Here is a 12,859-nt window from a genome sequence, read left to right on the forward strand (position 1 = left end):
GTGACCGTGTGCGTGTGTGCCGCGTGTGTGCGTGAGTGAGAGCTGCATGTGTGAGTGGCGTGTGTGAGTGTGACGGTGCCTGAGAGTTTGTTGCGCGCCTGGAATCGTCCGCAGCTCGGGTGCTGTCACCGCCTCACACCGCGGCCACAGCTCCGTGTTCGCTTCATGCGAGTTCCCGTCGCGGCTCTTCCACCCGTCCGCCAGCGATGACTGAGAGCCCCGCCACCCAGCCGCCCGCCGGGGAACGGTGTGAGCGGGTGAAGAACGGACTGAAGCCCGAGAGGAACGGCTTCGTGAAGAGCCTCCACCGCTCCCGTGAGCGCCAGCACAAGCGCCACTGCCACCCCGAGGAGGAGGAGGTGAGGCCCGGGATGGGACGGGGAGGAGAGGCGGCCGGAGCCGGGGAAGCATCCACGGTGCGAAACCCGCTACTGCCGCCGGCTGACATCTTGTTGTCTTCGTGACAACTCTGGCGTTAACGGGATGTAACGCGATCAACGATTTAATGCTCTGCTCATGCAGATGACATCCGTTAGTTTGTGATCGAGACACGGCACCAAACCCCTATTCAAACACGTTGGATTTAATATTCCCGCTCACTGCTGGTTTCTATTCTCCCCCGCAGCATGACTCAAAGTGTCTCTCTGAATCATGTTGAGACGCTCTTCAGTTCGGCCTAGTTGTTGTTTTCAGAGCAGGATTGCGACGCAACGAAATCTCAACTTTATGAATGGGTTTTTACTGCGTTACACACCGTCACCCCAGTCGTTTCACAAGTGGAAGGGCGATGTGACAACTGGGATAGTTGACATTTCACAATATGAGAAAACCTGTTTAGTCAATAATACTTTGCTTAGCAGGACTCCTGATTAACTAAGCGGCACATTCTAGTTATTCCTTTACTTTTAGCTCTATAGTTTTGAGTGAGGCCACACCTCCTTAATTATTAGATTATTGGATATTTTGAAGATTGTTCCCTGTCGGAGCCCATTGTGTACTTCAAGGAAATGAAGATTCCCGGCAAATTCTCCTGTTTATTATCAGTGTTACTGGTAGAGCCTTGTTCGGTCCACAAAATTCTCAGCCCACTTTGCCAGTCGCCTCTTGCAAGCCGCAGACAAAAGCCCCTGATCGGTGTTCGATTGGCACTCGCCCCATGGCTTACTTTTTCTTGGCGCAGGAAGCAAATGTTTTATCTGCCTGCTCGCTCGCAAATGTTGTAGGTTAACAAGGGGGCGAAGGTTTACTACTGACACATCTTTGTGCGTGTGACCCGTTTTTTTTAACTACTGACAGGACAGGGGCACTTCTGGGGCCAATCAGCTGTCAGATGGGTGCCTCACCCCTGGTCTAGTTCAGAGAGTGTGCAATGATGTGCATACCACAAGGCTCAGTAATAAACCTGGCTGGGCTGTCTTTTGTTTGTTTCTTGAAGTGGTTGACTGCCATAACATCTGAAGGCTGAAGCTGTGATGAGTGAGTGATTATGGAGACACTGAGCTGGAGCTCATGATCAGTCAGAGGCGCCTCTACTGAGACCGCATGCTTGCAGTAAAACGGCAGTTTCCCAAGACCCTAAGGAAATTTCCACCCACGGGTGCACCCTCTGTGCCCGTCCTAATTAACAGGTCCCTTTGTGAATACATGTGTAGATACTGTGGCACACATGGGTGTCACACTCTTAGACATGTGTGGTGCAGTAATTTGAGTCTGGTAAGCAAAATTAAAAGCAAAGCAAAGTGGAGGGAAGGTTGAACAGTAGAATTCTTCAATCTTCAAAACTTCATTTGATTCAGTTTCCTTCTCCATCACAAACAGTTTCAGTGACCGTCAGTCAGAGAGTGATAATGACAACTCAGTAGGGGAGCTGTCAGCAGAAGTGAGGTAATTATAGTCATCTCAAGTTTGAAATTATTATGTAAAATAAAGGGAGAGACTGGGAGTGGACAGGTTTTGTCATCACCTGTGTCGACACCGGCTCAGAAAGTGAGCGCCTGGTGACTGAACCTCAGCTGATCACAGTTCATGCAGATGTCAGCGCGACTGCTCTCTAAGGTATTTGAGAGAGAGGCATGACCGGTCACATGTAGTGCCTAATAGCAATGAGCATCGAGGGGAGCATGATGGGAAGGCAACTTGCACCGTCTGTGTGAGTCGCAGGTTTCTGTCCCTCCACTTGTCGAAATGGAGTAAACAAGACATGCAAAGCAGATTTTTCTGCGTGAAAGTTAGATGCATGTAAAGTGTATTATTGCATTATAGATCACCGAGTGCACAGATCTCCTCCAATGCAGCCAGCTCTTCCCTTATTATGCAGTCAGACCTCAGTGCTGTCTTACCTCGATAGCTGAAGAACTCAATGCGGTTTCCCTTATCTTCATCCTGCTTACAATTTGGCTGCACATGATATGAGTCGCCTCTGAGTGAATTACACAAACCTTAGGCAACTGTCTTTTACTCCATGATTACACCTTTTATTAATAATCTGAGATTTCAAGAATAAGGTTATGTATTATGAGAGTTAATTAATTGAATACCAGTGGAGAGCGTGTACTTCCGCTAAGGCAAAAATGCCCTCTCTCCCCTTGTTTTAGTAAGTGAAATAAAAACCCTGGATCTGCTCCAGAATTTAATTCGTTGGGTCATGCCTCAGCCCTTAACAAATTTTCATGTAAATCAGCTGGGAAGTGTTTGTAATCCTGCTAACTAACAAAGAAACAAACATAACTTCCATTGGTGGAGGACATGAAGTTGAAATTTAATTTGAAAATAGTCACAATAGTTCTCAGAATATTATGACTATTTTGAAAAACTATATAGCAAACTGCAAAAAAGATGGACTAAAAGTTATTTCTCTGAAACACTATGATAAAACTATTTCAAAAAAAGAGTAATCCAGTCTTAAGTTAACCGAGTATAAACATCCAAAGCAATAAGCTCAATAATCCAACTAGTCTTCATCACTGTGGTTCACCATTCGTTGTGTGTTCCTTTTCTTTTGTTTAAGTAGATTTGACTGTTTTCCATGTTGTTCAGGTCCGAACATCCTCCCATGATGGCAGCCTGTACAATCAGCCCTTTATCGAGACGTTTGAGGAGACGCCCATGCTGGTGGCGGTGTTCACCTACATGGGCTACGGCATCCTGACCATCTTCGGGTACCTCCGCGACTTCCTCCGTCACTGGAAGATCGAGAAGTGCAACGTCGCCAGCGAGAGGGAGGAGCAAAAGGTGAGATAAGCCCCAGGAGCAATGTGTTCAGTTACAGGAAGACAAACAAAGATAGGACTGAGAGGAAAAATATCAGGCAAGTGTGGAAAAGCTTTTACTGATATAAGCAGCTTTGCACTTATCAATCATCACACATGTAACTACCCTGGGAGTGTTCTTTTTTCCACACACAGAAAAGAGGTCTTGGAAACTGTTTTCCTTTTATGATAATAGAAATTGAGCAGATTAAAAAAAGCAGACATGTTGCAGGAGGCAAACTGTGTTTTTAATTAAGACTTGAAACTCATTGTGTTAGTTGAGAAGTGACGACGCTGTGAGCAAAGTTGCGGAAAAAATGAGGCAGGGTGTGTTTCAGGCTGTTGAGTGAACAAATCGAATAATTTGTTGGATGGAGGTCTAATTAAATGTTGCCTGGTTCATAAGAACATGTGAACAGTCCTAAGTGGTTTGACTGACCCTGGTGGTATGTGCATCTTTACACACTGTGATTATATTCCGAAATTGTTAGGAATTAGACCAGGGGTGAGGCAAAGGGGGGCACTGGCCCCAGAAGTGCCACAGTCCTGTCATTAGTCAGTTGTTTAAAAAAGAAAGAAGAAAAAAAGCAGCATTCACTCAGGGCCTGGTCACAGAGACAATTAAACCTGATCCATTTGTAATTTGCATTAACCTGACTTAACCAAGATGACATCCCACACCGCAGAGCTTCCAAACATTGGAAGCTTATTAGTGAGTCCTCATCAAACTGACCAACAATAAACTTTCACTTTTTATTGTCTGTGTGCTGGACATTGTCTGCAAACTTTTTTACAACCAGTCCATGGAGAAAAGTGAGGTTAGAACAGTTAGAACAAGTAAATCATTCAAAGTCAACTTTTAATGATTTATTTAACTGCTGTTATGTTTTTCTATACACTGCGTGATGGCTATTTTAGAAATCAACACAATCTTCAGACACACGTTCACAACTTTTCAAAATAAAAGCTTTGCAATTCAGCCCAATATAAAGTTTAACAGCAACAAAACAACTGCTGTGCTCTTACTTTGATGACAAATTGCTTAAGAGGGAAATTTATCCTATGAATGGTGTTGCTATGATGGAGATCAGCACCCATGATATCCATAAATGTCTAAGTTATGGTAAAATAAGACATCTAATCAAATCATCAAAATAATCTGTTTGACAGATCTTTCTTTTTTTTATCTGCAGATGTAGAGGGAGACATGTTTACTGACTGCTACAGAACACGGGTTGCTTGTTATGTTGATTTTTATTAATATTACAGTATCAAGTGTCCGAATGGCCCCAAAGTTGACACTGCACATCCCTTGGGAATTAACATCACATATGCCAAGGGTGAAGTCGATAAGATGAACAGTTTGATCAGTTTATGGTCCACATACAGACACAGACGTTTGTGGAATTTTTTTAAATGAAGTCTACCAAAGAAGTGAACTTTAAATCTCATCAGCTATGATAACATCCCAAACGGAAAATATGGTGAGAGAAGTCAGGACAATTCAGAAAGATCTCTGAGCCTCACATGCAAACTCAGTGAGGTTGATAGTAATATTTGAAAAATCCTCTGTGAGGTGCTTTTCTTCATAATCATGTGCAGTGTTTTGAAAGTTTAAGATAGCATTTGTGTCAACACACATCCAATGGTGGAGTTATCAGCTCATTTGGAATGTGTCCCCCACTGCTGAGATTGTTTTTCCTGAGTTATGTAATGTTTGATAGAGAAGCCCATTGTTTTAAGTGTTTGGTTATGTTGAGGAAAGGAAGCTCGTGGAATAGACGCAAGGAAGTCATCAAATCACCCCGAGGTTATCCCACAGATGTTCCCTCCAAGAAGCGAGGAAAATCACCTCTCCCAGTCATGTGTTTAAATGTTAAAGATTATATTTCCAGAGATTAAATTCCTTCCAGCTAAGCTTTCAAAAGCTTTGAGAGGCATGTATCTTTTATTGAACTTCTAGTTTTTATACTCCATAAAGAAACAGAAATAGAAATTCCTACACTCTCTGCCGCTCGGGTCACGAGCCTCTAGACTCCCACTGACTCTGTTCTCTTTGCTCGCCTGTGTCCAGGACTTTGTGCCCCTCTACCAGGATTTTGAGAACTTCTACACCAGGAACCTCTACATGCGGATCAGAGACAACTGTAACAGGCCCATATGCAGTGCCCCTGGGGCCAAGATGGACCTGATGGAAAGAACGTCCAGAGACTACAACTGGACGTTTGAGTGAGAAAGCCTTTCACCTTTTATTCATGTCTGTACCATATGTTACTTTACAAATTGAAACTGACATGTTTCATTTTAGAGAAAGAACTGGGTACTGGCTAATTCTAATAATTATTATATCAACCTAAATATAAATCTACAAGGTTATAAAACCTCAGAAGCAGCATCTTCACATTGAAACCTTTGGATTGTTTGCCTCATAAATGAGTTTCCGAACAATGAAACAATATACATTTGTAAACCCTGCACACGTTCTTATTCACACCTTATACCTGCTATGTGAGGGAGAAAGACGAGATCAGATAAATCTGTAGAATAAAAATGTTTATGACACAGAATCTGACTTCAGACATGGCCATCTACTCCCCTTGGACACACTCTTAACAAAACAAACATCAGACTGTATATTTAACATATAGTTTTATTGCAGGTCTATTACAATGATAAAAATAACTTTATTTATACAGCACTTTTCAACATAAAAGTAAAAATTCCGCACAACAAGAGAACAAATGATCTAAAAACAGAAGGAGGTGATTGAAGAAATAATGAGGGCAATAATAATAATCCAGATAAAAAACATTAATAGCCTGGCTATATATTCAGGAATATACAAAAAAAAGGTCTGTTGAGTAGAATTGTATTGAATAACCTCTATATTGAATTGTATAGAAAATTTTTTGTCTGAACCCTGTCCACCTTTGCATGTAGTGATTGATATTAGTCACTTTGTTACTTTTACTTGACATTCACAAACACAGAATCCATTGGTTTCATATTATTCTCATGCAACAGGCTGCATCACAAGTTAGTGATCCAGATCTTCTATGAGCCAGGTATATTCTCAAATATCTCAACCATACACGAAGTGCAGATTAGATTAGATGAGATCATAGTTGTATGTAGTTTGAAATGCATATCCACGTCTCTTCTTCTCTAAATGGCTGGACTGAAATGAGCTGAATCTACTTCTCTGACACATGACCGCCTGCAGTGGTCAACATATCAGATAGAACTCCACTTGCATCATTTCCTTCTGCTTTGGCTCAATTTCCAATGTAGTTCACTATACGGATGCACAATGTAACTTGTGACAGCGAGAACCTTCTGTTTTGTCATCACGACTCCTCACTGGTCTGAGGAGAAAGGTGTGGTCAGACCCCACAATCTATGGCAAGAAAGGAGGAAAAGCACAAATTTGAGATCATGTGGTCCCTGTCAGAGAGAGAGGGGACAGCTCCATCTCACATTATGTCACAATTCTCTATGAGACCGGAAAGATTGGAAAAACAAAGGGCACTTTGATGCAATCCAGCTTTTCAATCCATTGCAATTATTTTTTTGGTACCAGCAGTCTGCTTGAAAAACATTGGTTTCCCCTCATTTATTGTTATCTCTGTGTGATTCTCTCTCCCAGGTACACAGGTCGGTCATTGCCGGATGTGATTAACTTGGGCTCCTATAATTACCTGGGCTTTGCAGAGAACACAGGTCCGTGTGTTGACTCGGCGGCAGAAGTCACCATGAAGTACGGCGTCGGAGTTGCAAGCTCCAGGCAGGAGATTGGTACAAACACACACCAAAACACACCCACTATTCCTGCTGCCACGGACAGATTAGTATTTTAGCATCTGTTCAATGCTTGATTTCTGCTGCACAACAAACTTTTTTTTCTGAAAAAGCCTTCGGAGGCTTGTAAGAATCTATGAATTATGTGAGTAAAGTCAGTGCCTAATTGCCTAATCAAGATCCATTCATTATTGTCTATGCAAATGGTGTCAATGTTAAAGAAAGGGTAAATACATTTCTGGATCTGCACAAAAAGTGTTTCTTTTGTCCTGACCCATACCCTCTACCAAGTTTCATGGAAATAAATTCAGTTATTTGTAATCTTGCTTCAAACAACTTTTCAAAATAAAAATATGCAAACAATATGCTTTTACTTTTAGCAATAGTGACACGTCTAAATGTCTGTCAGTCCGATATGTTGAAATAAAACAACAAGATACTCACAATTATATTGGGGGGCCAGATATCTTTGCCAGTGGGCCACCAGTTACCATCCATCGTACCCAGATGCATCCTGATCAGCTCTAAATACATTGCATTAACTTGTTTTCTGAATCACCAACTAATTGTTTCAGCACAGTTTCTAAAAAACGCTTTTGCAATTTCAAATTGAGCATCTTTCTCTTCTTTTCTGCTATCTAGCAGTGTCCCTCTTCACTGTCTCCTGCATGTGCACAATACAAACAAAATAGAGGCCCACTCCTAAGAATTGTTGCTCTGCAGCTTCACTGGCAAAGGCTCAAAAGTGTATTGTTAACCCTAAATATTTATTTACATTTAGCAAAGGTCAGATGATCAGTTGTCCTCTATGGGTTCTGATTAAAATATTTTTTAAAGGAAAAAAATATATTATTAGAACAAAATTACATTTATAAGTGAAATAAAAATATACTGTTATATAAAAATGTGATTATGTTAATTAAAGAATCCCATGTAATGGATTTGTCTTAAACGCCCAGAGATTAACCAGAGTATGAAGCTTTAAGAACTTGTAAATAAGGGCCGAGGTCTCTACAGTGGGTTTTATTTACTTAAAAATTTATGTCAGGAAGAGCAGGTTAGATAAGCTCCGGACAAGCTTGGACGAAGTGAAGTCCACCATCTGGTTTGCAGATATTTACTCAAAGTGTATAACCAGTGATGCTTCTCTGTTTACCCAGAGAGGAAGCCTGTCCACATTTTGATAGTGCCATAGTGTGTGTTTGTGTGTGTGTGTGTGTGCTTGCTTGCTCCATAAGAGCTCTCAGCTGGAAATATCAGAAGTTGACTGTACAGGAAATGACATATAGTATAACACTGAGACAGACTGAGTTTATGATACATGAAAGATTGCAGCTGACTGGCATTATGTAGCTATAATTTGTTTAGCTTTCTATTTTTTTTTTTTTATTTCCTAAATGTCCTTTCTGAAGCCACTGGTCTTCAGAGGTTCTTATTAGCAGTGGAAGAGGAAATATTCAAACATTTTTCTTGAGTAAAAGCACATGAATAGACAAAACTGTAGTATGATCAAATTACCCCTTCACTTCTTGAGTCAAAGTAAGTGTTTGCGTTTAAATATGCTTGAAGTACTAAAAGTACTGTGTATGTGTCTATTTCATCATCATGACTGTGGTGGCCTCTTCTGAACCAATTTCAGTGATGCTGCTGCAAGAGGCGGGGTCTAATGTTATCTGCCAACTCTGATTGGATCAGTGGATCCTACCCTTAACCCGATTCCCCTCTCGTTATTGATTACTTTAAAAATATATTCAACTAGAACGGCACTCAGTTGAGTCATGAGAGGGTGCCCGTGGCTGAGGGGGTAGAGCCCTTGTGACCTTCAGGCATTTTGATCCCAGTCTTCCTCATCTCCAGCCGAAGTGTCTTTGGGCCAGATACTTAACCCCCAATTGCCCCTCATAGAAGAAAAAGTGCTACTCATAGATGCACTGTATTAAATGTTAATACGTAATGTGTAGAATTTAGTGACATCTAGTGTTGAAGTTGCATGCTGCAGCTGAATACCCCCCATCTCACCTCACATCACCTTTAGACGACTGTAAAAAACATGGCGGCCTCCGTAGAGATGTAAATATAAAGTATTTAAAAAAGAGCCCATTATAGGGTAAAGAAAACAATTTGGATGAAACACACTGGTGAAAACATCACTTGGATTATCTTTTATTCAATTTCTGCCAATAAATCCCCTTCACCTCTTTCACATTGAACTTTTTAAATGTGTGTGTGAATGAGTGAATGGCAATAAACTGTGCTGTAAACGCTTTGAGTGGTCATCAAGACTAGATAGGGCCATATAAAAACAGTCCATTTACCATAAATCTACATTTAAATTCACTAGATCCAGATTTTTATTTGGATTCACACCATATTGCACACAATATGGTCAGAAAGATTGGAAAGATCCAATCTTTCATCAACAAAAATGTTAAAAGCTTGCAATGTTTAAGAAAATTTAAGAAATTCCTGGATCCAGCCTGTGATCCAGATCAGTGACAGAACTTAACTTCATTGGTTGAGGTAGCAATGTGAACATGTAACACAACACATGTAACACACATGTTGTGGAGTAAGGGTAGCAAGTACCTGGAATATACTTAAGTACAGTAATTAAGTAACTGTACTTTGTTCAACCCTGCCTATTGGTTTGTGCTCTTGGTGACCTGCCATGTGTCTGTATCTCAGGCAACCTGGACTGTCACGAGGAGATGGAGAAATTGATGGCGGAGTTCCTTGGCGTTGAATCAGCTATGGTGTTTGGGATGGGGTTCGCCACCAACTCCATGAACATACCAGCACTGGTAGGCAAGGTAAGAGCGCAGGTGGCTCCTTGGCAAAGCTGGGATTTATTCTTGCAGCACCTATTTCTTATCTCCACTCTTCGGCTTCCTTTTTATTTCCCAACCAGATGTCCTGTATGTTGTTGCAGCACTTTCACTATCACTCCTTTCTTTAAATTTAGTGGATTTAAGTCTGAAATATGTTTACAACTCAGCACTCTGGTTGGCACAGCGTTAATACAATCTGTAAAAAACATTCCATAACAGGTCACCAGCAGCACTAAATACACAGAGACATAAGACCACAGCTGGGCGTCATATCAAGAGGAAACTCTGTGTTTGCAGTCGCGATTAGATTGATTGTGTATTTGGTGTGAGGGCTTTGTTGTTTTTCTTTTCTGTTTTGTCACATTGCTGCTGATGTCTTTTGGCAGGTAGATACTTTCAACACCTAGTTGGTGTTGTTTGGTAAAGCACTCCTACTTTCTACTGAGAGTGCCAGACTGCTGCTTTGAAAATATGCAAAACTGCTGGTGATAATCGCACATAGTCGCCCAGCGGCTCACCTTAAATATCAAACGAGCATTAAATGATTTTTACCAAACAAGATTTTTAAGTAGGTGCTTATAAAAACACTTTGTGCTTATAAAAGCATATAAATATATATAAATAATTTATGTGATTTGATGTTGGTGTGGTGTCCTGCAGGGCTGTCTGATCCTGAGTGATGAACTGAACCATGCGTCACTGGTCCTGGGAGCCAGACTCTCTGGTTCCACCATCCGAGTCTTCAAACACAACAGTGAGTCTGTGCTTACAAACAGGTCCGACTCTGTCTGACTATAAATTACATTTATAGCTCCATTTATTTTCTCTGTCCTGCTGCAGTCTTGTGTCTATTTCCGTTCCTCGGCTCAAGTGCTTTGATTTGATCTTCACCAACTGCATCTTTCTTTCATTACTTTTATCGTCCCAGTTCATCGATACACCTCGAGTAATGATGTTGTTATTTAACGTAGCCCTCCAAATGCTGTATGTCACTGTTGTTCTCATCACACTCATTTATACAGAGTAAAGTAAATCCCATTATAATGTCACTGTCACTGCTGAGAAGATAACTGTGAATTCTATGGCTCTCATAGAATGTTTATTACATAGTGCTGTACTTTAGTACTTTATAATAAGCATTAGATCTATATAACTTGAAGATGTTTTTCGCATGACAATGTGTGAAATGCATAAATGCTGATAAATTAGTGAATAGGGTCTTCATTTTCAGGAACCTAGTATTTTGACATGCTGGCTCCTGGTCAAACTGTTATGCTTTACTGAAACACTTGTACTTTTCCAAATATAAGTCATTTTGTCAGTCATCTTGACACTCAGTACAACATGTCATCTTTCTGTATATTATCACAAACGTTGATGGTCGCACATCAACATTATCTGTAAATGCAGGAAAATAGTTAGATAGCTGGAAAAGGTACACAGTTGAAATAATTGGACTGTGTTTATCCCATAGACTGTATATAGGGAGGATAAAGAGTCTGCACAGAAGTGTTTTGGGCACGCAGCTGTGGTATCGAGTGGCTGCCAAAACACACACAAGTCAGTCTCAGCTGTCAATCATGACATTTCAGTCTGTCACTTCGCTTGCCATTGGACATCCATCAGCGTGCTTTTACTTTTTAATGTTGTCCACGTCCCATCAATTAATATGGAGGAGGTTTTAAGATACTTGGCTTCCATTTGGGGAGCAGTCATATCGTCCATCTCCATATACAGCTTGTCCTGTCAGCCAACTCTGTTGATACCACAACTTTCATATTGAATGCCTCTTGACTCCTGATAGATATGCAGAAGCTTGAGAAACTGCTGAGAGAAGCCATAGTTCACGGGCAGCCGAGGACTCACAGACCATGGAAGAAGATCCTCATAGTGGTGGAGGGCATTTTCAGGTAATTCATCCATACTCCTTATAAACTAGATGCTTTAAAGGTCTCCTTTTTCTTACAGGTGTCAAGCGCCAAAATGTGCCCGTTCCTGCATGGGCTTAAAATACTTAACAAACAGATGCAGAAGCAAATTAGCTACAAGAGAATCGAAACACCTTCATATCTGCCAACTGTCAAAACCACCATGTTAGAGCGTTACAGAGCACTGATCACCTGTTTATCCACATTCTACTGAGATTAAATTGATGGCATGTCCACGTTGCACTTCCTCATGCAATTTCTCAACAGTCCATCAGATATGTGTTCCATGGACAGACAGACCTTTGTGTAATTAGTAGGAAGATGACACTGGAGTTATGTGTTGCTCATACCGATCAAGTTTATTCAGCAACACAAAGTGCTTCCTTGAGCTCACATTTCAGGAAACAATGAACATGAACACATCAGGACATCTGTGTGACACTGACTGTCAGACTTTGCCTTTTCCTCCCTGCAGCATGGAGGGCAGTATAGTCCGCCTGCCAGAGGTGATCGCCCTCAAGAAGCGCTACCAGGCTTACCTTTACGTCGACGAAGCCCACAGCATCGGGGCCCTGGGGCTGAGAGGGAGAGGTGTGGTCGATTACTTTGGCCTGGATCCCAGCGACGTGGATGTCATGATGGGCACATTTACCAAGAGCTTTGGTGCTGCAGGGGGATACATTGCAGGGAAACGGGTGAGGATGAAGGATTGTGGGCTATTATTTTTGGGGCATGTGTTCTCAAAGATGAGAGAGGCATTATTCAGTAGCATCAGCTAAACTCCGGTCAGCAAGTCACAGTATTTACTGTTAATAGTTTAATGACCCAGTGTAAATCAAATACTCGTGTTGAACAGTACGTTTACAGTACTGCTTTTTACCAAAAGGGCTTTAGTTGCAAAAGTTAGTGTCGCGTGACAGACATTAATGTACATTTACACCCATTCAGTTCTTCCACGCTGCATTAGCCCTCTTCCATGTCACATCGCTGAGTGACAGCAGCTATTCAAGACTAGGTTTATCCTGATTTCAAGACATAAGCAACTTTTTGTCCCAGT

General features: G+C 41.4%; 1 protein-coding gene across 1 annotated transcript in view; it reads left to right on the forward strand.

Moving 5' to 3' along the window:
* LOC133961940 (serine palmitoyltransferase 2-like) overlaps positions 1 to 12,859 on the forward strand; it is a 24,542-nt gene continuing 11,683 nt past the window's right edge. Inside the window, exons 1-8 of the mRNA XM_062397353.1 lie at positions 1 to 359; positions 3,037 to 3,231; positions 5,323 to 5,477; positions 6,895 to 7,043; positions 9,732 to 9,856; positions 10,535 to 10,628; positions 11,679 to 11,784; positions 12,278 to 12,497. Coding sequence (XP_062253337.1) covers positions 207 to 359; positions 3,037 to 3,231; positions 5,323 to 5,477; positions 6,895 to 7,043; positions 9,732 to 9,856; positions 10,535 to 10,628; positions 11,679 to 11,784; positions 12,278 to 12,497 — 1,197 coding nt within the window. The 5' untranslated portion in view covers positions 1 to 206. The remainder of the gene's footprint in view (positions 360 to 3,036; positions 3,232 to 5,322; positions 5,478 to 6,894; positions 7,044 to 9,731; positions 9,857 to 10,534; positions 10,629 to 11,678; positions 11,785 to 12,277; positions 12,498 to 12,859) is intronic.

The sequence above is a fragment of the Platichthys flesus genome, chromosome 10, assembly GCF_949316205.1.
Source record: "Platichthys flesus chromosome 10, fPlaFle2.1, whole genome shotgun sequence".
Taxonomy (NCBI): domain Eukaryota; kingdom Metazoa; phylum Chordata; class Actinopteri; order Pleuronectiformes; family Pleuronectidae; genus Platichthys; species Platichthys flesus.